The sequence below is a fragment of the Ursus arctos genome, unplaced genomic scaffold (genome assembly GCF_023065955.2).
Source record: "Ursus arctos isolate Adak ecotype North America unplaced genomic scaffold, UrsArc2.0 scaffold_5, whole genome shotgun sequence".
Classification (NCBI taxonomy): domain Eukaryota; kingdom Metazoa; phylum Chordata; class Mammalia; order Carnivora; family Ursidae; genus Ursus; species Ursus arctos.
Window position 1 is genome coordinate 88,818,494 of NW_026623067.1, and position 27,789 is coordinate 88,846,282.

At 33.9% G+C, this 27,789-nt stretch overlaps 1 protein-coding gene across 1 annotated transcript in view; it reads left to right on the plus strand.

The window, feature by feature from the left end:
• WDR36 (WD repeat domain 36) overlaps positions 1-27,520 on the plus strand; it is a 38,563-nt gene extending 11,043 nt beyond the window's left edge. The window contains exons 10-23 of the mRNA XM_026498435.4: positions 500-565; positions 1,981-2,067; positions 3,131-3,276; positions 7,218-7,332; positions 7,826-7,991; positions 8,222-8,330; positions 10,410-10,489; positions 16,470-16,577; positions 18,151-18,248; positions 18,617-18,762; positions 21,135-21,254; positions 21,437-21,518; positions 22,924-23,111; positions 24,255-27,520. Coding sequence (XP_026354220.2) covers positions 500-565; positions 1,981-2,067; positions 3,131-3,276; positions 7,218-7,332; positions 7,826-7,991; positions 8,222-8,330; positions 10,410-10,489; positions 16,470-16,577; positions 18,151-18,248; positions 18,617-18,762; positions 21,135-21,254; positions 21,437-21,518; positions 22,924-23,111; positions 24,255-24,404 — 1,661 coding nt within the window. The 3' untranslated portion in view covers positions 24,405-27,520. The remainder of the gene's footprint in view (positions 1-499; positions 566-1,980; positions 2,068-3,130; positions 3,277-7,217; positions 7,333-7,825; positions 7,992-8,221; positions 8,331-10,409; positions 10,490-16,469; positions 16,578-18,150; positions 18,249-18,616; positions 18,763-21,134; positions 21,255-21,436; positions 21,519-22,923; positions 23,112-24,254) is intronic.
• Positions 27,521-27,789: the final 269 nt, after the last annotated feature.

A 27,789-nucleotide genomic window follows, 5' to 3' on the forward strand; every position in this document is an offset into this window, starting at 1 on the left:
ATTTTATTTACTAATTCTTAGAGACAGATGGTCGGATTCTGAAACTGTGGCCTTGCCTAGTCTAATAATCTGAAAATTATTAGTACCTCATTTTATCCTTTGTTCTTACTAAATGACATTCTTTGCATAGGTAAGTATGGTAATGAAGTAATTGCAATCCAGCTCTCCTTTTATTTATTTTTTATTTTCTTTCTTTTTTTTTTTTTAAAGATTTTATTTATTTGACACAGGGTGGGGGGAGAGAGCAAGCACAAGCAGGGGAAGTGGCAGGCAGAGGGAGAAGCAGGCTCCCACTGAGCAAGGAGCCCAATGTGGGGCTTGATCACGACCGGAGCAGAAGGCAGCCGCTTAACTGACTGAGCCACCCAGGTGCCCCTCCAGCTTTTAAAGTGTCCCAAATTGTAACTTCAGGTTTTAAGAATCTAATTTTCTAAGAGTCATTTAGATAATCCACTGTTGTGATGAAGTTTGACTAAGTATTTTCTGTCTATATCAACAGGTCAAGATGGAACTCTTCAATCATTTTCCACAATACATGAAAAATTTAACAAGAGTTTGGGACATGGTAGGTTACTTGCAAGGTGAAAATAAAGCTGCTGGTCACAAAAGAAACATTTCAAGATAGTGTGAGACAACCAGAGGAAGTTTTGTTGATAAATTTCCTCTTTGCTTGGATGAAATTAAAAAACCCTTGTACGGAAGAGTGTAGAAAGATTCTTAAGATCAGTGTTGCTATGGAAGTGATTGAGGTGTTGCTGTAAGGTTATTAAAAAGAATTTGACATCTTGGCTGGTAAAAACATACTGCTGCCACCCAGGAGACACTGATGATTTCACTTGAGCCATGTGTAGAGTGTAGGATTTTCAACATGAAAGGGACCTTAGAGAAAGCATCAAAGTAAGCTGTGTCCCATCTTTCTGGAAAAAGGGCTTGCTTTATTCTCTATCCCTTCCCATCATTCCCAGCATTTGAAAGATTTTGTATATTAAACAAAAAAATGTTTTTAGTTTTATTTATAATTACTCTTTTTAGCTACTATCCTGGCTATTCATGCATATATATACTTCCAGATGAGTTTTAGGGTGTTTTTTTTTTTTTTTAATTTTACTTATTTTTTGAGAGAGAGATAGCGAGAGAGAACACAAGGGAGAGGGAGAAGCAGGCTCCCCACTGAGCAGGGAGCCCGATGTGGGGCTTGATCCCAGGTCTCTGGGATCATGACCCCAGCCAAAGGAAGGTACTTAACCAACTGAGCCAGCGGATGCCCCTTTTTGGATCATTTTTTAATCAGCATCCAAAGTGATACTTGAAATTCATTGGAGAGATTTAATATCTTTAAGAATCTTCACATCAAGGGATATGCTATATCCTTATTCAAGTTGTGTTTTATATTCCTTAGTGAAGCTTTTTTTTTAGTTTTCCTCCTATTGGTCCTACATATTTATGATTATTCAGTGGCATTTTATGTATTTTAATATAATTTGCTAATATTTATTTTTTTGCTAGTAGTATGGATGTGATCTTTGTTCATTATATTTCCACTGTGCAATATTTAATATTTAATAATTAGTATGTAAGAATACATAATATATTGTAATTACAAAATGATGATAATGATATTAGATATTACTGCATCATAGGAACTTACTGGGTTCTTTTTTTATTGTTTCTGTATTTGGTCCAATGAAATGATTATTTGAATAATCATTTGATTGCTTTTCTTGATTACATGACTATATGACCATCATGTCATCTGTAAAAAATGATTATTTTTACCTTCATTTTTCAGTTGTTTTCTTATATAATTATATAGATTAAATTTCATAAATGATTAAATAATAGTGGTAATATCTTTATTTGGCTCCTGATTTAAATAATATTTTGAACTTTATAGTTACATGACAAGGAATAGCTTTTCTGTTATGTACATTTTTCATTAAGAAAGATTCATAGCTGTATTCCCTTCTCCCTCAACCCCAGGATTAATAAATAAAAAAAGAGTCAAACGTAAAGGACTTCAGAGTGCCATGTCAGTAAGACTTCCACCCATCACAAAGTTTGCAGCTGGTAAGTAACTTAATACTGTATTTTGAGAAGTTTTATTTTTCCTACTATCTGTTTTTAAATTTTCTACATTTTAAAAAATGTTTTTGCAAATATTAATAAGCATTTGGAAGTAACTCCAAGTGCATGCAAATCTAATGTGATTTACCTTTTAATTTCAGGTTTTGTTCTTTCTAAGACCTATTAATAAACAGTATTTGGTACTTCATTTTGTAACCCTTCTTATTCTGTTATGTCTGGTATAATGAGAGTCACTAACGTTAAAAAGGTGAGAATGGAGAACTTACAGCTCCGATTTAATCACAACCAGAATGCCCTGAGTTCTTAGTATGCTACATCATTTGAGCGGTGTTTGATTCAAAGAAGTGATTTTAAGAAAAATATAGATAGGCGATGGGATTGTTGAGTGAAAGCTATCATGGAAATAAGGCACCATTTCCATTTCAAGGTTATTATGTCCACCAGATGATGGATTTTTTTCCTTTTTTTTTTAAATAACTTTAATTTTGACTACCCTCCTATTTTTTATCTTAGAGCCGAGTAATCTTCCTAAAACATCTGAATCATGTCACTCACCTGCTTAAAAATCTTTCCGAGGCCCCTTATTACTTATAGGATGCAATCTCCTCTCCTTAACATGGCTTTCAAGATCCTTTGTGATGTGTGGCCCCAGTTGCCATCCTTCTCAGGAAAATACTTGCTCTGCTTCATTTTGTTCAGGTTACTCTTGGACCTGTTTGCTTGGACCTGTTTGTGCCCCTGTTCTCCACTACTCCATTAATTGCTATTTGTTTTACTGCTTCTTTCAAGGAGCCAGTTATTTCTGTCCTCAAATCTCTTAGTAAACCCTGAGTGCTTTTATAAGACACTGTATTCTTTATTATAGTTTCTTTTAATCAGAATCTCTTGTTAGAGTGGAAGCTCAGTGCTCTCCAGAATTCCTGTAAACCGTCATGTCTCTAGTGCTTAATGAAAACATGAATATTATGTGCTTAATAAATAATAGGTGAATGAATGAATGAGGGAATGAAAAATAATTTGATATATGATTTTTATTATGTTTTAGAGGAAGCTCGTGAAAGTGACTGGGATAGTATCATTGCTTGCCATCAAGGTAAATTATCTTGTTCGACCTGGAATTATCAGAGATCTACAATAGGTGCCTACTTTCTTAAGCCAAAAGAACTGAAGAAGGATGACATAACTGCAACAGTAAGTGAGCTTGAGTTTGTTGGTAAGAGCATTTTCTCCTGTAAAACTGTCCTATGGTAATCTTGTTATACTCAGGTTTATTAATGATAATATTGGTTGAAAGAAAATAACTTAACATTTTGAAATTATTCCCTAATAGTGTAAAGTTGTGCAACTGTAGAAAATAATTTTAGGCTTAAGTTAAGCTTTGCTTAATCAGATGTAATATATTGTTTTAGTTTTATAATTAATATAGGATTGCTCAGAATACCCTTTGAAGATGAATTCAGCATTTATCGATGAACTTTCTTTTTTTTTTTTTTTTTTAAAGATTTTATTTATTTATTCGACAGAGATAGAGACAGCCAGCGAGAGAGGGAACACAAGCAGAGGGAGTGTGAGAGGAAGAGCAGGCTCATAGCGGAGGAGCCTGATGTGGGGCTTGATCCCATAACGCTGGGATCACGCCCTGAGCCAAAGGCAGACGCTTAACCGCTATGCCACCCAGGCGCCCCTATCGATGAACTTTCTTACCTTAATTACGTCGAGTATATAGTACTATACGCAATGAATGTGAATCTTAAGGTTTCTTTTTTTTCTTTCTTTCTTGATTTGTTACAGGGGTAAGATTAAGCTAACTCTTTAATGAGTTACAGATGTAGAAGTTATTTAAAGCCTTTATTTCTTTTCTTATGTTTGTCTCTTGAGAAGTGCCTTGTAGAGAAATTCTGATTGAATTCTAAGCCTTTCTTAAATACAGCTTTTAAATGCCAGTATTTACTTAAAAATTTATTTCTGTTAAGAAATTTTGTTTTTGCTTGCTTTTGTTAATATGTAAGTCTACTTCTATTGGGTTCAAATTTAAGATATAAAGTAGCAGTGTCAAAGTTCGTTTGCAGAGTTGTTGCTCCTACTGTTTTAAAAACAGTTTTATTGATAAAATTCACATACTATAGAATGCTCTCATTTAAGTGTACAATTCAGTGATTTTTAGTATATTCATAGGATTGTGCAATCATCACTAAAATCCAGTCAGTCTAATTTTAGAACATTATCACCTCAATAAAAAAACCTATTCTCTCACTTCCACTCACCCATCTCCTTAACCTAGGTGACTACAGTGTGCTTTTTATTTCTATGGATTTTCCTATTCTGGGCATTTAATGTAAATGGAATCATATAATATATGATCTTTCTGATTGACTTCTTCTTCACTTAGCACAATGTTTTCAAAATTTATTCATGTTGTAGCATGTATCAATACTTTGCTCCTTTTATTGCTGAATAATAATCCATTTTGTGTATAAACCACATTTTATTTAGTTATTGGTCCCTTGATGGCATTTATGTTGTTTCTACTTCGTGGCTGTTATAAATAATGCTAACATTACTGCACAAGTTTTTATGTGAACATATGTTTTTGTTTCTCTGCATTTATACCTAGGGCTGGAATTGTTAGGTCATAATGCAACTCTGTGTTCAACATTTGTGAGGAACTGCTAACCTGTTTTCCAATTGGCATTCCCACTAGCAATGTATAAGGCTTCTAATTTCTGTCCTTCCTAGCTAACACTTGTGATTGCTCTTTTGATTATTGCCATGCTGGTTGGTGTGAAGTAGCATATTGTTGTGATTTTAATTTGAGTTTCCCTCGTGACTTAACAATGTTGAACATCTTTTCATGTGCTTATTGGCTGTTTATATGTCTTTGGAGAAATGTCTGTTCAAGTCTCTACCCATTAAAGGGGTTATTTTTTTTTACATTGAGTTTTGATGGTTCTTTATATATTCTGGATGCAAGTGCCTTATCAGATACGTGATTTGCAATGTTTTTCCCCCATTCTGTGGGCTGCCATTTCGTTTTCTTATTGGTATCATTTTCAGTGTAAGAGTTTTTAATTTTGATTAAGTCCAACCTATCTTTTTTTTTTAATTGCCTGTGGTATGTGAGAAATCCGTGCCTGAAGGCCATGAACATTTACCCCTGTGATTTTTCCTAAGAGTTTCATAATTTTAGCTCTTAATTTAAGTCTGTGATCCTTTCTGAGTTAATTTTTGTGTATGGTGTAATGTAGGGGTCCAAGTTCATTCTTTTGCATTTGGAAGTATAGTTGTCTGAGCATCATGTTCAAAAGACTATTCTTTATCCTGTTGCATAGTCTTGGTATGCTTCCCAGAAATAAATTTGACAAGACTGTAAGGATTTATTTCTAGATTTCTCAATTCTCTTCTATTGTTTTGTATGTCTGTTGTTATGCCAGTAGCACATTGTCTTTACTATAGTACCTTTGTATAAAATTTTGAAATCAAAGATCGAATCCTCCAAGTTCTTCTTTTTTCAAGATCGTTTTGGCTATTCTGGTCTCTTGCATTTCCATGCGAATTTTAGGATTTGCTTGTCAATTTCTGCAATGAAAGCAGCTAGGATTTTGATACAGGTTTTACTGATTCTGTAGATCAATTTGAGGACTATTACCATCTTAATATTCTGATAAATGAACATATGATGTTTTTCCATTTATTTAGAGCTTTCATTTCCGTCAGCAATATTTTGTAGTTGTAATTCTCTCAGCTTACTCATTTTTGATAATAGCTATCTTTGATAATAATGAGTAAATTAGAAAAGGAGCCAGAAGCGGGCCCATTAACAATAATTAATCATATTAAAATAAATGCAAATTCTAGGGACCTTTATTACTTGAAGGGTATAGCCAAATAGTTCCATTAATTCCTGAAAGCATAACTACATAACGTCGCATAAATATTTATAAGTTATTCAAAATAAGTAAGGTTATATATGTGTTCTAGGAACACATATAGGAAGATAGGATGCTTTTTAAGATTAGTCCATAATTTCTACCTAAAATATTTTATCTTCTAAGGAATACGCTTTTAGGAAAATACATATGTAATGGAACATACTTCTGAGAATGCGGTGTTAATATTATCTTGATTTGGTGTATCAGTTGTGTGCTGCTTTGCATAGTTGAATAGCCTCTATTAAATATTTTCTTTTTTTAAAGATGTTTTTATTTATTTGATAGAGAGAGAGAGCACGGGCGGGGGGGGGGGCAGAGGAAGAAGCAGACTCCCCATTGAGCAGGGAGCCTGCTGCAGGACTCAATCCAGGACTTGATCCAGGACTCCAGGATCATGACCTGAGCCGAAGGCAGTCGCTTAACCAACTGAACCACCCAGGCGCCCTAAATATTTTCTTAGAGGTGTTAGAAGTCATCTGTTTCTTTAGGCATAAATTCACCAGGCTTTTCAATTATCTCTTGGGGGAATGACATCTGATTGGCACACAGTGGCAATCAGGGATTTCTCTGGCCATTACTCAGTACATAGCCAGTCTCATTTTTTTAACATAGGAAAAAGGACATCTTCTTAATACAATACTGACACTTTAATATTAAAATATGAGTTTATTTTACAGAAACTGCTTACAAACTAAATGTTTTCTGTGCAATATCTTATGTATCCCCTTCCTAGTATGTATAATCAAGATATTTTGGGCTTTTTCTTTGGACATGCTAATTAATGTTATGTTTCCAGTTTTATATCACCTGTAGAAGCAGTTATATAAGTAAGGTAAAGAAACTAGGCAGTGGAATACTTTGACTTTAGCACTGTTGTGAATAAATTAAAAATTGAAGCCAAATGAAATATAATTCTTCTAACTTTGTACATTTCAATTGAGTTAACTTTAGTTATGTTTTATTTTCTTGGATAATATTTCTTTATACTTCTTAGAGAATGGAAATAGAATCAAGCAGATATTTCTTATACGCCCAAGTATAATTACATTGTGTTTAAGAAAATTAATGAGGCAACTCATTTAGCATGCTTCTTTTTTTAATGAGATAATTAGTAGATAAAAAGATATTTGGAAACCATAAAGTATAATAAAAATCTTAATTACTTTCTGTATCATTTGTGTTTAAATTTTTTTTTCCCCTAAGGCAGTAGATATAACTTCTTGTGGAAACTTTGCTGTAATTGGTCTCTCATCAGGAACTGTAGATGTATATAACATGCAGTCTGGTATACATCGAGGAAGCTTTGGTGAGGATCAAGGTATTGAATTTTTTTCCTTTTTCTTACTTAAAAAATAATAATATAGAAAGATGCAAGGCTAATAACTGTCTCTGGCATTTATTAAATTCTTGAGTGCTAGGCCTTTTGCTAAGGTTGTAGGTGGGTTATTGCCAACCCTGTTTGGCAGTTACTGCTATTACACCTACTATAAACACCATGTTGAAATACTTAAAGGCAATGAAATTATTGATAGATTAGGGAAAAGTGGATATTATACAAAATAAAATTTTTGTTTTCTTCCCCTTTGCATTAAACAGAAAATCTTAACCTTTGTGGCATCAACCTGATGGGTTTCTTTTAATTAGAGCAATATAATAATCTCCCTATTGTCTGAAATCCAGCTTTATTTTAAGATTTTAAGGGAACTAAATAGTGGGAACTTAGATATTTAAATGAAGAAATCACTCTGTGTAGTGTTCAAATAGGCAGTGCTAATTCTTATTTCTTTTTTCTTTTAACATATGCTTTAAAGCTCATAAAGGATGCGTTAGAGGTGTTGCGGTGGATGGGTTAAACCAGTTGATGATTACAACTGGTAGTGAAGGGTTACTCAAGTTCTGGAACTTTAAAAGCAAAATTTTAATACATTCTATGAGCCTTGATTCATCTCCAAATATGATGCTGCTACATAGAGACAGGTAAAGTTTTTCCTTTAATGATTATGGATTTTTTTCTTGATGATTTTTGTTTAAGTATTAATATGAATAATTTGCCAAGTGAGAAAATCTGACACTTAATGTAAAAGAACAGAGTTTTGTTTAATTTCCTCACAGATATATTTGATTATTAGCAAAATTAAAATGACTATAAGATTTTAGTTAAAGTTTTGTTGGTTTGTTTATTAAAACTGGTATATTTATCTTACTAGTGGCATTCTGGGACTTGCCTTGGATGACTTCTCCATTAGTGTTCTGGACATTGAAACTAGGAAGATTGTCAGAGAGTTTTCTGGACACCAAGGCCAAATAAATGACCTGGTAAAATGAACTTTTGATGTTTAAATAAAACTTGACTAATTTCTGTTTCTATTTAGGTTAAAAATTTTCAAATAATTGGAACTGTTATCTTTTAGTAGCATTAAATTTATCATATGAGATATTCAAAACAAATAGTTTGACAACTAATTCTCAAAGAATAGATTTTTAAAGAAAATATAGAAGTTAAAGAAGTTTAATATTTCTCAGGGAGTTAATGCCATCAGATTAAAGTATAAATCCCAGACTTCATCTTTTTTTCATAAACTCTAAATAAGGCTAAAGTATACTTTGGAGAATGAATGACCTATTGAAACATAAGTATATCATTTTTAACTTAATATTAAACTAGACTGAGAGAACTCATTTCTGATTCTCTACATGCATAACTAATAGTAGGAACCTGGAGTATCTGGTATCTGGTTTATTCTAGTTTAGCGTTATTTCTAGTTTGTATTTCTTAACTCTAAAAGAGTTTAGTCAATAAAAATGTATTTTAACTTACTATTACATTCTCATGGTGGGATATGTGATATGATACGTAATATGATATTATGTTCTTATAGTGGGATATGTGATATGATACAATATAGTGGGATATGATAATTTGAAAAGTGTATATTGAGGACTATATTAACTACATATTGTTATTTTTCATCAATTACAGAACCTTGATTTACTTGAAAACAGGAAAAAATTAAAATCTGGGTTATTCACTGGCAATTCCAGCAGCTACATTTATTTATCTGTTCTTGCACCCAAAAAACAGAATTTGCAATGGTTACCCATTTCCTTAAAAATAGGGGGAAAAAGTCAGGAAATTGTGTTCTGCAGATAGGAGATTGGCAGAACTACCCACTAACAGGATTTGCTGTGACAGCATCTGTAGAAATGAGGGCAGGAGTGGAGTAATTTTGATGAAATTTTTTTGATGCATTTTTGAAAGCAGTCAATGTCAGCTTCTCTTTGTATTTCTTTCCTTTTCCAACCTTATTTTGACCTTGTGTGTCTGGAATATCTCCTACTTAGTGAAGTTAATCCTGTTCAATTAAATCTATGAGCATTTATAACATGACTGTACCTATCAGAGTCATTTCTCCCCATCCTTTGTTAATGTGCAGTATTCTGTAAATCGAATTCACTGTACTTTAAGATTTGAGTTTCCAGTGTTTCACTGCAACCCGGTGAACAGATTGGAATCTGTTTATCCCATTATCATCTGTTAATATGGATGGTCATAATCCCTGTGGTGTGTTTAGACTCCTGGCTAAATAATCTACCATTATAAAAATTAAAGTTTTTTGTTTTGGGTCTTCTTTCACATATGATCTTATCTAAGCCTCATAATTCTTATGTGCTACAGGAAAATGAGAGCTATTTATCCATTTATATCAAGAGAACAAATACAGCTTCTTTAAGGTGGCATAAGTAGTTTATTATTTAAATTTATTTTGAAATTCTGATTATTGTAGTTTTAAGTTATATTTTGGAAATAAAACATCATTATAAAAGTTTTAACTGAAGCTGCAAGTAAAAGTTATTTTTTAATAACTTTAATATTTTAAGAGAATTTACATTCTTCAAAATCATTGTGGATTCTTAGAAAGTCAGTCTAATGTATAGACTCTTCAGTGAAACATGACTTTTGTTTCTTTCACCGAACTTTATAAATGAAATTAACAAAATATTTCTAATTGAATGTTCTCAGAATAGCAGTTTTATGCTAAAAATGTTTTGTAGTCAAACAGTTTGTTAACTCTCTCTCAAGTATAGAAGATTATAGAGTAATCTTTTCCTGTGGAAAATTGGATGATACTGTTAACTTTTAAAGCTTTTTATAATTCATATAAAAACTTAATTCTTATCTATATCCAAACAGTGGTATGTAAGAAATGATACCTTCTTTTTTATAAAATAAGGTAGTCTAAATTTTACTCAGACTTATTTTTCATGAAGCCTGCATCTTATTTTCATTTCTTACGTTCTATAAGCTGTTAAACGTACAGACACAAGCATACATAGGTAAATAAGCACATGCTCATTATATATGCTTTTTTTTTTTTTTTCCTTTTTTATTTGAAGGCTTTTAGTCCTGATGGTCGTTGGTTAATAAGTGCTTCAATGGATTGTTCCGTTAGAACTTGGGACCTTCCATCTGGGTGGTGAGTTTATTTTTAGATCCCTAACCTCTGTCAAAAGATTTCTCAATCATTGTCTTTACTTGTAACTTTTACCTACGGTTAATGCTTGTGTGCCCTGTGAATATGAATACATTTGGGGATTTTTCTGACCTTACTATATTTTTTCCTTGGAGTGTTTTTGATTTTTTAAATAGCAGGGAGTAGTGCTATAAAAGATAGTAGTAAGGAAAATGCAGTCTCTGTTAGGTATTCTGTTCCTGCAAAATTGAGATATAGAAGTGAGTTGCATAGACTGAAAGAAAGCTCATTTGACCTTTTCAGTACTCCAAAATAGAGTTCAGACTTTAGAACTGCAAACTTCTGTTGAGTGTCTTTTTGTTGTTCATATGAATTTAGTTAAAAGGCTGAAAAGCCTAACTTTCATTTGTGTATATTGTGTATTTTCTGTCTCTAACATAATTCTTTTTTTTTTTTTTTTTTTTAAAGATTTTATTTATTTATGTGACAGAGAGACAGCCAGCGAGAGAGGGAACACAGCAGGGGGAGTGGGAGAGGAAGAAGCAGGCTCATAGCGGAGGAGCCTGATGTGGGACTCGATCCTGGTACGCCAGGATCACGCCCTGAGCCGAAGGCAGACGCTTTAACGACTGCGCTACCCAGGCGCCCCTCTGTCTCTAACATAATTCTTGAAGATGTTTTAGACACCATAAAGTAATGAAAGTGTGTTTCTTAAGATTTAGGTAAAACACCAGCAGTGTTCAGAAATCTGTTTCATAGTGAAACTTGTTACAAAACAGCACTTAAAGAGAAAAATTATCTACTTCTGTTAAATAATTTGAACAGTGGAGACCTACAGAGAGAGCAAGGGAGCTAGCTTTGTTGTTAAAAATTATGTAGGAATAGACACAGTTTAAAATCATATCACTTAACGGAATTTCTTAGATGAGTATGAAAGTAGTGATGGGAACAGTGAAGTGTCCATTTTAACAGGAACATACTGTAAAGAAAGATGGGGAAAATGAGAAGGAACATGGCACTTTTTAAGCCTCTGAAATATTCCTAAATTAAGCGCTGTCCAATTGTACTTCCTCTTTTCTCAGGAATTGATAAGTTCATACCTGAAAGCAATTTGACCTTTAGAAAGGAAAAACCCTGATGTACTCATTTCCCTTTAAGTTTCATACAGGAATGAGGCATAGCTATCTTTCCAACATACATACAAGATTTGGAATATGCACAGCAACAGTGTCTAATGGGTCCAGCCCTAATAACTAGGGACCTTTGTCCACAGATGTGTCTTTTTTTCACTTAAAATATAGTAAAATCTAATTATTTTCTAAAAATGAATATTATGATTAAATTTCTTTACAGTAGGAAAGTTGTACAAGTAACAAGTTGGCATAATTTTTGCCTTTTTCACTTACCTTTTTATTTCAGTTCACATTAGATAGGAGAGATGGGTTAATGTTCAGTAGTACTAAATTGGCAAAATATTTTTTAAAAATGGTAAGCTTATCTTTGGAATGGAAGAATTAGGATCTGAAAGTAGCATTCAAAGCCACCAGTCTTTGACTCAACCTTAGCGTTTTCTCTGAATTTCTTACTTCAGTAAAAAATTGAACAGATTTAAATCTGACAGATTTAAATCAGAGTGATTTTCCATGATTTCTACTCTGATATCTTATTTTTAGAAGAGCACTGAGACAATATTAAGTGAATACAGGGGAATGCTGGGAGACACACATGAGCAAGAAATCAGTCATTGTTACAATAAAAGAAAATAATTTCTGCACCAATTGATTGAACCAAAATATATTTTTTCTTTTTTTTTTTTTTTAAAGATTTTATTTATTTATTTGACAGAGACAGCCAGCGAGAGAGGGAACACAAGCAGGGGGAGTGGGAGAGGAAGAAGCAGGCTCCCAGCAGAGGAGCCTGATGTGGGGCTCGATCCCAGAACGCCGGGATCACGCCCTGAGCCGCAGGCAGACGCTTAACCACTGTGCCGCCCAGGCACCCCGAACCAAAATATGTTTTAATGAAGAAAAACATAAGTGCTTATTTGTTCAGCTATGAGGCAGAGCAAATGAGAAAGCTTGAAAAGCAGTATCAGCACAACTGCTGCTGCCTAATTGCAACTAAGCTGACATTTACCGTGAGTGCTAGGCACTTGATACGCTTTTATTTTCATCTTCCCTCATATCCTAATAGCTGTAGGTACTACTACTACTGTTATTAGTCCCATTTTACAAATGAGAAAATGGAGGCTCAGAGAGAAGAGATTTACCCAAGGTGGCATAGTGGTAAATGACATTTTGCTGTAATAAGCAGAGGAGAAAAGCAGATTTCCCAGTAGTTGGAATAATCGACTTTGCTTGGTTGTGTCATGTTCTAAGGATGAATTGATTTTGTTGATGTAGAAGATAGTAAGGAGGTGAGGATCAGTATTTCATCATATGACCATAGGTAACTGTTGGGTTTTTTGATTCCTCCTCTTTTTAAAAACATAATTACTAGGGCAATCTTTGGATATTCATAGTTCTTTCTTCAGTAAGTAGTTTCATCATTTACATAACATGTTAAGTATTTAAGGAGTGAATTTACTTACTATATAGTCTGAAAAGTGAAACTATCTCCAAGCAAACCTTTGAGTGTGGCAACATACAGGTGTATCTATCTGTTGTACCGCCTGTCTAAAACAAATCGCATAGCTTCTCAGTGGTTTCCTGTAAAGTGTTTTGAAGTGCTGAAAATATTCCTGTGTCTGTAGGATTCTCTGAGAAGCAGAGTTGAAATTTTTTACTCTGAAATTATCTGGCACCCCTACCACTACCACCTCTTTTTTCTGGTTGTTTTTAATCTATTAGAAGTTCAGCTTGAACCCCTTTGGGGGTGAGAAAAATAGAAAAGTAAATAGTTGAATAGAATTTTGCATTTTGTTCTTTCTCACCGTCTGACACCTGCTTTCTGTGGAGCATTACATGAAAATGGTTGGACTAGAACATTGTTTTGGATTTTCTCACTGAGGCAGAACCATCTCTTTTGTTCTGTTCATTAAAGATACCTGTGTAAGGTAATTCTGTCACTTTCAAAATTGAACATCTAGACACTGTCTGCATTTGTTTAGAATATAGTCAGAAAGTACTTAGGGGTACCTGGGTGGTGCAGTCAGTTAAGCGTCTGACTCTTGATTTTGGCTCAGGTCGTAATCTCAGGGTCATGGGATTGAGCTCTGAAGTGGGCTCTGTGCTCAGTGCAGAGTCTGCTTAAGACTTCCTCACCTTTTGCCTCTCCCCCCTGCACTTGTGGGTGCGTGCTCTCTTGCTCTCTCTCTCTCTCTAAATCTTTAAAAAGAAAAAGAAATTAATGTTACCTGTATATGCACTTCTCTGTGCTTAAAAATCTGATCCCTTAGAATGAGAATTTTATTAATGTTCTCTCAAAAAATATATAATTTACCTAGGACTGTTCATTTTGTGGGATTAGCAGAAGACTATGTGGTAGTTAGGTCTGGGATTAAGCCCGTACGTACACTTACACTTTATGAGCTAATGTGGCAGTGTAAATACACTGTATGTGGAAACCACCTTTTTCTGTCTGATGCTTTTACACCATGGACAGCCAATCCGCCCACACACAACAGCTGTGGAAATCAAGTTGCACGGTGAATGTGACAAAATAATAAATTTGGTCAAGCATTAGATTCTCTTTTTAACAGATTCTAAATGTGTTAGGAAGTTTCAACCCTCACGTAACTTTCAATGAACAAATGTTGATGAAGACACAAGAAATGGTAAAATCTGAAATTGTTGTGTTTAAGTTTAATCTTCATCTATATGCACTGAGATAATGTTTCTGCTCCGGGTTGTTGGAATTAAGTGAATAACATAATTTAACTGTCTCTGGTATATAATAAATGTTTGGCAAATGTTTCCTTTCCGCCCAAATCTCCTTGATCCCTAAGAGAAACCATTCTTGTGAGCTTCCAAAGTAGGTTTGAGCAGAAGTCAGACAGGTTATTAGTCATCTTTGTTTCCCTATAACTAAGAATTAAACAGCAGTCATTGTCCTGAGCACACTCTGCTGTGTCTTCAGTGCTCCTAATTTTAGTCTTGTTTACTTATGTTGCATTCATTATTTAAAGGTTACATTTTTAATCACTCTGTACAAATTGAGAAAGAGATTTTATCATGAGCAAGTCACTTAATGTTGCCACTGGACAGTCTTCCTTAACACTTGAGCTGCTTAGAGTGTGTTCCATGAATCATCAGTGTCTGGGTCTGTATATGCTATTGAGCTATTTATTGTATCTTTAGTTTCAGTAGTGGTTTTGCTTAATTTATAGTGATTAAGAGTTCAGACTCCTTGGGTGACGATCCTTCACTCAGTTGCTTTCTACCTTGAGCAGGTTTTTAAATCTTCTGTACCTCATTTTTCTGCTCTGTGTAGTAAGGACAGGTCTGCCTCAGAGGGTTGTGAGGATTAAATTAAGTAGCCTCAAGTGCTCAGGGTACTTCCTAGCATGGAGCACTAGAGAGTGTTAACTGCTATTATTTTTTTTTTTACTTGAAATAATTTGTTTTATTTGATGTGGATTTTTTTTTTTAAATTTTAGAGCTTGAGAGAAAGAGAGCAGGGGGAGGGTCAGCGGGAGAGGGAGAGAGAGAGAGCATCTTAAGCAACTCCATCTCATGACCCTATGACCTGAGCCAAAATTAAGAGTCGGATGCTTAACCAGCTGGGCCAGCCAGGTGCCCCTTCTTGTGGATTTTAAACTTCAATCATTTTCCTGTGCTTTCCCATGGATAATGTATTGGCTTCAGTGAATAACGTGGTTTGCTGTGATTAAAACTGGTATTATTTTCTTAAAGTATACAAAATATTCACACTCAGCCAGTAGTCAGAGCCTCCTCTGCAAGATGCCAGTGGGTTAGACCTTTCTTTTTGCCCTTTAAATCTACCTTTTTTCACTTCCTGCTGCCACCACTCTAGTTGAGATCTTTGTTGCTGGGTTAGATGACTACTGCCCTCATCTCAGTGTGCTTCCTGTTCACATATATTCTATATTTTGATAGCAAGTTTTCTTACGAAAGTAAAGATTACACCACTATCTGCTCAAAAGCCTTTAGTGACTTTTCCACTGATTAAAAGATAAAAACAAACTCAGATGTTTGGTATTCAAGGTGCTGTATGCAGCCTTATGCTTATGCACCTGTTTATGTACCAAACCACTTCTCACTTGTACCCAATTGCATTTACCCTCACTTTACCCTCCACTTTTCCTCAGCCAGAAAGTACTTTCTCTTCCAACAACATCCCCTGAGATCCTGTTCATTTGTAAGGCTTATTTCAATCACTTTGTTCTCTGAGAATCCTCTTTTGTGTCTCCTGCCTGGGTGTGATCCCTCCCCTTTCCTTTCCAACTTTTCAGCTCCTCCAGCATTTTAAAATTGTGAGACTGGGTTTCCATTAGCTGTTTTGTGGTTATGCTCTACAGACTAAATTTTCATGTTTCACAAATAGGTAGAAGTGCTCAAAATTTTTTTCCATTATTTTCTTACTCTTATTTACAGCCATTTTGTCACTTACTAAGCCTTATTTAAAATTTCACTGGAATAACAAAAATACAGGAGAGTACTGGTAATCAGGTTTATTTTAAATGTGTTACGTCTTCAGAATTTGTCCCCAAGTCAGTCTACCAAAATGGCATTCCAGAAAAATAGAGCATTTCCTCTAGTATTTTCCCTATCGTTGAAACTCTTTCTTCATTTAATTGGCGTACTTAAGTGTTCTCGGTTTTCTCAGTAAGAGAGATTATTTTTACATATTAATTTGACAAAGCTCTTCGTTAGTGATGGATTTCTGGTATTGATTTGTGAGAATCAAAAATGAGTATTTTCTTCATCTCTCATCCCTTGTTCTTTTAGCAAAAATGTATTTTGTGAGTTATGTCCTTTTTTGGTAGAGTTTAAATACTTTAACATTGTAATTCATTTTATAGCCTTATAGACAGCTTTTTGTTGGACTCCGCGCCTCTTAATGTTGCTATGTCCCCTACTGGAGACTTTCTGGCCACTTCGCATGTGGACCACCTTGGAATTTATCTTTGGTAAGTTATTTCATACATTTCTGTTGTGGGTAAGGAGGAGGACGATGATATTGTCAGAAAGTCATAGTTGCTAACATTGCCATTTAGCTTTTTTTTTTTTTTAATTTATAAAATAGAAATTTCACATAGAATTATTTCACCATAAGTTTGTGACTGATTGAACATCTGCTCGATAATTTAGATCTTTGCTCAAGTGTGAAATTCTAAACCACATGACTGATTTTTATTTATCATATTTGGCTCTTTTTTTTTTCAGATTTATTTATTTATTTTAGAGAGAGAATGCAAGCCGGGGGAGGGGTAGATAGAGAATTCTCAAGCCGACTCTCCGATGAGTGTAGATCTGGATGCAGAGCTTAATCCCAGGACCACAAGATCATGACCTGAGCAAAGTCAAGAGCTGGCTGCTTAACCAACTGAGCCACCCCAGCAGCCCTATCATATTTGGCTTTGATTTGCAGAAAGGTTAAGTGAATTTTGAAATGTTAGGGAGGAGGAGTCCCCACTAGGCCCTGGTCTTCCTGCCACAGCTCCAGGACCGCTTTATGACTTTGGCCAACTTTTCAACTAAGCCATAAGTATGGGCAAAATTTTGCTTTCTAAGATTCAGTCTAGTTACATAACTCTTCATAACCCTGTAACGATATTAATGGTGGTGATGACGAACATGTAATAGTTTCAAATAAATGGTCCATCATCTTGGTCTAGAAAAATTTTATCTGTTTTCTGAGTTCACATGTTTAATTCCTTTATTATTATTAAGGAAGAGAAAAAAATTGATTCCTTTAAAATTTCATAATTTGATTTTCAGGATAGGAAAATAAATTAAATATATAATAGAAATAGACTCTGGCCACCTTAATATGCAAAATAGAGTATCTCCTGGAATTTAAGAAGCTTGAACAATCAAGACAAGAGAAGAATAGTAGAGTACCTGTGGGACCTCAGCAGGAGTATACAGTGCCACTATTAATATTACTCAGAACCAGATATTCCCAATTATTATTTTATATTCCAAATTTATAATATATGTGAAAGAGAATCTGATTAGCCCACTTTGGGAGAGGTATCTACAGCTTGATGAGTTATCCAAGGCCATGGTACAGGGTCAAGTGGCAGAAACACAACCACTTTAGAGGACTATTCTAGAGAAGGGAAGGTCCATAACTTCAGCAACCCAAAGGACTAATCAGCATATTCTCTCTCTGACTTAACTCTCTGAGTCCATCTTTCCTTCAGTTATGATTTCCCTAAATGATATAAATATATGGAGGTTGTGTTATCTTATAAAAGTATTATCCACTACTGATCTCTCAAATGCTTTTTTGTATTACATTAAAAATAAAGACTCCATTAATAATGTTTATGCACAACTTTCTTGTGATGACAGCTATGACATGAATCAAGGCATTTTCAAATTAATACTGTCTTTGAGATTTTTTTTTTTAACTTTTATAACTCAGAATCTGAAGCCGAGTGCAAGATAGTAGTGGTTATTACCAGTAATTGAAGTTTCTCGAAAAAAATCTATTTTTATAAATTTTAAAATATTGTTCATATGTTTATTTCTCAGGTCCAATATTTCCCTGTATTCAGTTGTTTCATTACGGCCACTTCCCACAGATTATGTTCCTTCAGTAGTGATGCTTCCTGGTACTTGTCAAACCCAAGGTAATCACAAAATAGTAGTTTTGAAGTGTAATATCTTAAACCTAACATGAGGGATATTACTACTGAAGGCAAAGTTTAATGCATTCAAAGTATTTTTCTAACTGATAGGAAATACTTTGAATGACTTCATGAATTAATGCAAAAATGTAATTGATATGGTATTGAGAAGAAATTAAATAGTATACCAGTGGACAGATGTTTTGGGTCTGGTGGTGGGGGTTGTAGACAATATGAGAAGAGGAGGAAATAAAGTCAATAGAGTTTATAAGGCTGTACTCATTGAAAATGTTATGAAATACTAATGGATTTGGAATAAAGTAATTTCATTCTGCATTAATTTGTTTTACCTGAAAATTTTTTGTTTCAAGATGTGGAATTATCGGAAGAAACCATAGAACCAAGTGATGAAATGATAGAGTATGATTCCCCAGAACAGTTGAATGAGCAATTGGTGACTCTATCGCTCCTTCCTGAATCACGGTGGAAAAACCTTCTTAATCTTGATGTTATTAAGGTAATGCTGTAGTACACTTATTATTGGTCCCTAAAGACACATTCCAGAAGCATTTTCTTTAGTAGAGATAGCTTCCTCTACTTGGTGGGTTTCAGAAGAAACAGTTAATGCCTAAGGGAGTAGAAGATACCATTTAGTTGAAGGCAGTTTGATCCAGTGTGATTATCACAGATTCTTTCTCTATAGAAATTGATTTGGAGAGCACTGAGCAAAAGTACAGCCTGCAACTACAGAACCATTAAAAATTGGATGTTTTAAATCTAACCCTAATAAACATTTTTAACTTACAAAACGAGAAAAAAAATTGGTGCCATGATGTGTGGTATTTCTATTGCTAGGCCCAAATGGGGACTAGAAGACTTTTCCCTGGTCTTTTAATTAAGCTTCATACCCTTTACCGTTCCATACCTTACTCTGTCAACTCTAAAAAGATTTTTATAGCTTGCTATGTTGAGTCCAGACACATAAATTAATAGGAACTAAGTACCGAGTATTGTCCCAAGGACAATAGCAGTGAAAAAAAACCTAGCTCCTTTGTCCTTGAGAAATTTACAATTTACATGAAAAATGGATAATTATGGAATAAATTAGTATTTTTCAAAGCATATTTTATGACCCCCATTTGTGAGTAGCAAAAGTAATTGGAAGGAATAGACTAGAGTAGAAAACTTCCAAGATTACCCTCTGATAGTAAGAAAAGTTGTTGTGTGAAACTTGACTGGTTAGATATATACACGTTCACATTCACCAGAGCTTATATGTGTGCTCAGTCATGTGCTAGGCCGGGCATAAAATGTGTCAGAATGGACAGAGATAACTCTCACAAGATGTTCTTTGTAACTGATTACTTAGCACCAGAAAAGATACGTGTGTCTTGGGTAAGGAAAGAGTTTTCACGTGTTAATTTTCTTCTCAGAAGTTAAATATGCTTCTTTTACTTGGCTCACTTTTTGAGAGATTGTACATTAGCTTTAATGTATGTTGTGTAGGAACATGGTTGTGAAATCTCTCCATCATGTTGTCCAGTGTGTCAGCTATAAAGCAGTACTTTATGGGGTAGCTTTAAAAGCAACGCATTAAAAAGTCCAAGTAGATCAGTGTGAAGGGAGCAATCAGAATAATGCCCAATTAATTGAGCTAAGGTTGACTGCTCTGTTTCTTGCTTAGATAACAGTTTTGTTCTGCATAAAAATTTATTTAGAAACCTGAGTGAATGATATTTATAGAAGAAATATGCTAACGTCTCCAATGTTTTTATTTCTTACTGAATGAAAGAAGTTAGAATTTCTATATTTGTCCTGTGGGTAACTTTCTTCCTTTTGGTTTTCCTTGCGAGATTAGACCATTTCCAGAGCCCTGTGGAGCACCTGCGAAAAAGTCTTTTGTTCTTATCTACAATTCAGTGACTCTCTCCCTTCTGACTCACTGGAAGGGTAACTGTGACTCTTACTGCAGTCTCCACCTCCGCCGAGAAGGGTTGTGCTTATGCTGTAGTTGGCAGTGTCTTGTCCTGCTTTCATGTGGTACTTTTCTTTTATGCTGTGCCTCCACAGGGCCACGAGTATCCTTGGTTTTCTTTCAAAATACTGATCTCGCTTGTATGATAGCTCCTAAAGAATGGAAGAGGAATAGTGTAAGGTAAAATTGTGAGACTCCTTTATTAGGCAGTTTACCATAGAAAGGCTCTTCCATCAGATGCTCCTGAGGTAGTGACGTGTGGCAGCATGTGGTCACCAAAACCAGATTCTGTCAGTAGGAATTCCAGTGGAATTTTACTGATACTTGAAATGTTTTATAAGTGAGCAATAGTGTTCCCTTGCTTTTTAAAGACAAAAAGTACTAAGGAAAAATCAATAGAAATTCCAGCAAAATAGAAGAATCAGGGCTGTTTTTCACAAGAAAATTTCACCAAATTATTTCTAATGGCAAATTATTTCTACCTCTGGCTCCAGATTTCTTTTGGAGAAAAAAAAATGTAAGAAACTGTTGAACATTTATGTAAGTTTTGTTTTCTAGCCCATTTTACAAAAAAGATTGTAGAAGTTCAAAATTACTTGTTATTTCTTTACCTAAATATTCATGTAAATCATGTTTGAGGAAAATGGAGCTCTTAGAGCTTCTCCTGAATGCTGTCATTTTTCTTCTGCCTTATCAGCAAGGGTACTAGAGGTCTGCCTTGAGAAACCCAGTTTAAAGATATCTGTAATATTTGTCAGTTGGCATTTTATTTTGGCATTCAAATTTAAGAAAGTTTCGTTCCTTTTTTTACTTTTTGCACTTTGTTTTAAAATTGATTTGGAATTAAATATTAGAAACTGTTGGCAAGGTAATGACTTATTAGTCTTTTTCCTTTCTCATTTTCTCTTAATCAGAAAAAGAATAAACCAAAGGAACCACCCAAAGTACCCAAATCAGCACCGTTTTTTATTCCAACGGTTCCTGGCCTTGTACCCAGATATGCTGCACCTGAGCAAAATAATGACCCCCACCAGGTAAGAACCACCTTGGAGCGTTCTAAGTATATAGGGTATGTTTTGTGTTCTGCGTTTGTAGTTCTTTATCAAGACCTCGTTTTCTAGATACAGAGGAAATTAATGACAACTTTTAATTATAAGCTTTAATTTTTTGGTTACACTTCCATTCTTGGAATAATGTATATTTGTTTTTGTTTAAGTCTAAAGTGGTAAATCTTGGAATTTTGGCTCAAAAATCAGATTTCTGCTTGAAACTTGAAGAAGGACTGGTAAATAATAAATGTAAGTTAAATTATACAATTTTTACCAAGTATCATCAATATATTGTACTTTATATGAAGAGAAGTTGAATGAAATACTAGCAGATTTTTCAGTGGCTGAAAGAAGATAGTAAAAACTTAAAAGGATTGAAATTTTGATTTTAACCTAAAATAATTGTAGCTTTTCTATTGTTACGTTAAATGAGTGACACTAACCTTGGATGAGTATCACTATTATAATAACCTTTTGAGAACATTTCACACTTTCTATATAAAAAATTAGTGTTTTTTTCCCTTGTCTGTTTCTTTTGTTTTTATTTACAAATACAGTTTATAATCCAGCAGAGACTTGTGTCTTAGATGATTTTTAGGTATTCCCAAGTTATCCCTTTAAGGCAATTTTAAAATGTATTTATTGTTAATAGATTTAAATTTTGAAAGCTATAGTCTATAGCTAATAATGATAAACAATAAGAACTATAAGCAATTAATAAAATCACAGTCACTCTCCTGTTTGATTTATCCTCTTGTTTTTTGGATCCAAATGCTTTTGTTTTCATACTGGCATCACTTGAGTCCACCTTGACAAAAGTCAAATAATGGTACTGATGGCCCTTATAGATGATCATAAAGATCAGAAAGGAGTAACTTATTATATTTCTGGAGAGACAAAGAAGAAAAGCACTATTATTTAGCATAGACTGAAGGACAGAGAATAGATTTTATTAGAGTTTTGTCATTGGTGTTACTTCTTTTCTAAAAGCTAAACGCATAGTCATTGCCACTGTACTGTTAATGAATAGTTGTAAGTGTAAGAGTATGTATTCGTAGGATAAGTATAAAACAAAAATGCTTATTTCTAGAGAAAAGGAGTAAATTTGGGGTCGGTAAGACTAAGGTGGAATCTTTCCCCCTCTTATATATTTCTGTATTGTTAATGTTTCTTAATAATCATATGGTACTTTTAAAAATTTTATAATGATAAAAGGAAAGAAAAATAAATTGCCCCACCTCATCCTATTCTCCATGCAACTACTCTTAATAATTTGATACGTACTTTACAGCCTTCTTACATTTGGATTTGTTCTGATTGATGTGTGACCATCCAGTAGATGTAAGACTTTCTTGAAGTGTCCACTGCTAGGTGTTAATTAGATTTTCTTTAACAGCTTGAGCAGCAGGGGAAAAAAAATATCCATGCAAAAATTTTAGTGCTTTAAGTACTTTTTATTGTATTGCTCTCATCATTTGTACTGATTGTTACTTCATTTGGGGTTCATTTTACTACTTAACAGGAAAAAATAAAGCCACAGGAAGGATTTCCTGTGTCATTTAAATAAACGTTGCTTGGGTATGCAGTGAAACTATAGTTTCCTAAGTGAAGTGATTGTAGGTAATAACTGGATTCTTCTTAAAACTTAATGCAGATGAAGCTGCTCTTAACCTTCTGAAAGAATTAGGCCCATCAGGAATTGAAACAGAGCTGCGAAGCCTGTGTCCTGACTGTGGTGGGTCTGTGGAAGTTATGCAGAGCTTCTTAAAGATGATCGGGATGATGTTGGACAGGAAGCGTGATTTTGAGTTAGCCCAGGCATATCTTGCATTGTTTCTAAAGGTAAGTCTAATGTGAGACGATATGCTCAGCTTGCCTTCCCCTGGGATAGTGTCGTGTGATAGAATTTTCTGCAAAGATGGCAGTGTTCTCTATCTGCACTGTCCAGTGTGGCAGCCGCTTGACGCATTTGGTTACTCAGCACTGAGAAATGTGGCTAATGTGGTTCAGAATTTCTTCTGTCCCTGTAGAAGGATTTCTTCTTTTACAGAAATTTAATTAATTTAAATTTAAATAGCCATCTTTACCTAGTGATCATTGTATTAGACAGCTGAACAACACAGCTTTGTAGTCTTTTTCTTCACTCAGCACAATTTTGACTCATCCCCTGACTTTTCTGTGTCATCCATTTGATTCAGTATACTTAACTATTAACTTCTTAAAGTCATTATATTCTGGCAGTTTTTCTGTGCTCATGAAGAGAAAGTTAAGTTTCATGTTATTTTTTGTTTTTGTTTTTTTCTGCTGCTAGAATCAGAATACTTCTGTCCTGGCCGAAGGGGTTTTAAGTGATTTGGCAAGAACAGTTGTTTTTATGACTAACATAATGGAGAACTCATGTTTATTTCAGTAGTATTTTATATTGAAGGAAGTAGATGATGCTGACTTTTAGAGTTAACAGATATACTTCCTCTATCCCATTAGTATATAAAATGAGTTTTCACTTGATCTCATTATTTAAAATTATTTTAAAAGTAGTTATTTAGATGGTAGCATGTAGGATGAAAAAAATAGAAAATTACCAGCTGTAGTTCCTGAACATAAATTTACTTTAACCCTTAGGAGTTAAAGCAGAGAGCCATCAGTCATTCATTACCAGTGGGTTCCAGTGAAAGAAGAAACCTAAGGAAGCACAGAAATATGGAGTTAGTGTTATAGTACTAGGACCTTGTTTCCACGTTTGTATCAGGGGTTTCCTTAGGTGGAGGAGAGTGATGACAACTTCACTTCTGCTGAGCGACAGACAGTACCATAAAGGAACTCATAAGAAAGTTTGATAGAGGAGAAGGAAATGGGAACTGGTAATAAACCAGCATCTAAGGAAAAACTATTCAGAATAGTATCTTACGAAGTTTCTTGGTAAGAAGGTTGAATCTAGAATAAACAAAATTTTAATTTTCTTAAATATTATATTTTTCTTTTCAGTTACACCTTAAAATGCTTCCTTCAGAGCCAGTACTTCTAGAAGAAATGACAAAGTTGTCATCACAGGTGGAAGAAAACTGGATCCATTTACAGTCACTCTTCAATCAAAGCATGTGTATTTTAAATTATATAAAAAGTGCTTTGTTATAAAAATAAATTTAAGTGACTAAAGACTTTTATATTAAATGGGTTCAGTTTAACTCATACCTTGTTTTCCAAGTTTCACTATGAAAAGAAAAGAAATGCTAGCACTACTAACTAGTAGTCACTCTTCATTTTAAATGCGAAATATTTTCTTGAAATAAAATTATACCTTCCTTTTGTTTTAAAGATTTATAGAATCTATTCAAATGACTTATTTTCTGAGTCTCTTAACATCAGTTACTTGTGTATGACTGAACTGTTGTCATCAGTTCCTATTTTTTGAATACCTGTAACGTAAGAGATATTAGGTGTTTCATGTAAAGTATTGCTGGATTGAAGACAAAACTGATGTGATGTAATTATAAAAGTGCATTCATGATCTGAAGTAAAAGGGTGTGTTTCCTTCCTTGGTGGCCTCTGATGAAAACATGGATCATTGACTCTTAGATCGTTGACTCAGACATTAGTGCAGCCCTCTTGTAATGCAGGAGAGGAAGTTGCTAAGGTCATTTTGAGATCTCAGTGTGACAGATGAAATTTGTAACACCTCCCTAGTGTTCTCCATTGGAGCCTTTCTAAAGGAACTTGTTCTTTTATAGGGAAGGTGAGAGGCACTTTCACAAGCCAAATTGCTATAGGAGACAGTTGAATAGGTACCTAGGATAGGGGAGGGAAATTCCGAATTCCATTGAAGATATCCTTCGAAGTGTTTCTTCCTTACTGATGATCTTCTTATTTGGAAGAAACTACTGCCTATATACTTTTCTCTCCTAACCATTGTGAAACCAGATAGCTCTGGCAGTTTTTCTGATTGTTTTCATGATTTGAGACTTCAGCAATACATGAATTAAATAAGCAATTCCTCTACCTGGCAAAGTGCTGAGAGGTCATCCTGGAAGCGCTTTGCCTCCTGTTTGTGTCTCCTTTCTCTACTACTAAAAAAAGTCTTTCAAGGGTGTAGCTAAGGTAACAAATGAGTGAATGAACTTCTAGTCTTTGTATCTGTTAACCAAAGCCCGCTCAATATGAGAGGTTGATAGAGGACTTGATGTGGGATTATGCTATCACAAATGCAAACACGTTCCTAAATAGGAGCAGAAAAAAGCAGGGGACAATTGCCACTTACATGGTAGGTCTTTAAGGTACAACGTGATATGACTGCTTTGGTGTTCTCTTTACTCTGTCCCTGTAGAAGTATGAAAAACTGTATTGCTACAGGTGATTTATTTAATAATTGGAAGCGTATTGATAATGGATGTGGTAATATCTATAAAGTTTAATCTACGTTAAAAAAAGTAATTCTAAGAGCACAGTCCTCTAAAAACAATTTTTAGTTTATATGTTCAAAAGTGTGTTATTCCTAAAATGTAGCTGGTTGTATATGAATGCCAATATCATTCTCATTAGAATTAAGGTTTTACAGAATAATCTTCAGAAAGAACAGTCCTCACAAGGAGTTGATCACTGGTAACTTTAAGTATCAAAGCATTTTTGATTAATGGTGTAAGGTAGAATTAGTAAACTACTAAAGAAATATGCCAATCTGGTTTTGTCTTCTGTTTTTCTTTTAAAAATGTGTATAAACTTAACTATTGACTGAAATGTTAATGACTTAAGTCTAACTTTAAAAATACTCTGCCCCAAATACTACATTCTAAAGATATGGCAAAATTTCAGTATATAATCATGTACCATGTGAATGTTAAAAATAACTGAACAAAATAATAAGAGCTCTAAACTGATACTGTATTGCTTTTACAAATCTTGAACTGAGTTTTCCTCTTTCAAATGAGAATATAGGAGTTGAATATACTGTTTCTAATGGAGATATCTAATGGAGATAGCTGTATAGTATTAGCATCATTTTGGCAGATAATCTTCCAGAACCTCTCCTGTATGTTTACATCAAGGAAGGAAGAAAGAAAGAAAAAGAAATACAAAGAATAATTTTGTGTGTATATTTTTTCTTAAAATGTATCATTTTCTGCATACTGCTTTTTCTTTACATTTGAAATTACAAATTTAGTATATGACTACATTTTACTTATAAAAACATCAGAGATAAGTCTATTTTTGGCAATTACCTTCAATCCTAATACCCTCCCTATAAGTACGAATTGTTAACTTTCTACCTAGACCTTTGTCCATGAATGTATATACATACTATATAGGAATAATACAGGAAATAAAATGTATAGTTTTAACTTGATATAAATATATGCATATCATTCCACAACTTTTCTACTTGGTTTATTTCAGTTTAATCAGACCTAATCTCTTTACTTTTGTAAAAATAAATAAATAATTACATAATCTATTTAGCCTAAAATGGACACTTAAGGGACTTTCCCTTTTCCCGCCCTAATTGCAAACAATGCTGAAAGAACATCATCCTGTGTGACTATGTGCGTATAAGGATTCCTCTGTAGTATATACTTAGGTTTTGAATTGTTGGACCAGAGTTAGGCAGTGTTAAAAAGATACTTCAGCTGGCTTCCAAAATGGCTATTATCAACTTACAGTTTCTCTGAAATGAATGTTCCCCATATCATTAAGGACATTTGATACTAGATTTTTTAATGAAAAAATGTGATTTTATTGTTTTAATTAAAAACTCTGGCTCTAGTAACGATGGGCATCTTTTCATATGTTTATTTTAGACCATTTTTATATTTGTATGAATTGCCGTTTCCCAACATGGTTCATTTTCTGTTGAATGATTTGTCTATTTCATTTTTGTTAGAAGTTTTTCAAATAGTATAAGTATTAGTCTTTTGTGTCTGTTACCAATGTTTACTCAGTCACTTGTATTTAATTTGACATACAGTGTCTTTTTTTTAAATAAATGTTTTATATTTCTATATATTCAAATTGGTAAATTTTTATGACATTTCAAAATATGAAGTATATTCTGTATTGTAAGACATTTACCATCCAGCCAGATCTTCGAGAATTGATTTTTGTGAAGTGTAAGGTATAGAGCTACTTTTATTCAAAAGTTCAAAAACCATTTATTGAAGTCCACTCTTTCTTTTCTCACCGATTTGAAATGCTCTTTTATTATATGCTAAATTCTTTAATTGAGGTATTTGATATCACAAATAAATAATATATTGCTTTGATTCTAGTTTTCTGGTGTGTTAGATTTGATGGAGGTAACGCCTTCCTAATGTTTTCCCCCAAAATTCCTTGACTATTGGTGAACATATCTTGAAGTTATGTTTTTAGTTGTGCTAAATTCATAGGATTTGGAACAATATATGTCTTCATTAAACCAGAGCTTTTGTGGGCTTGGTTTCAGAAGATTTCTCTATATCATCATACATTTTTTGACATTTATCTGGGCATTTAATTTTTGTTGCTATAGTGAAATACACCTTTTTTCTAATGT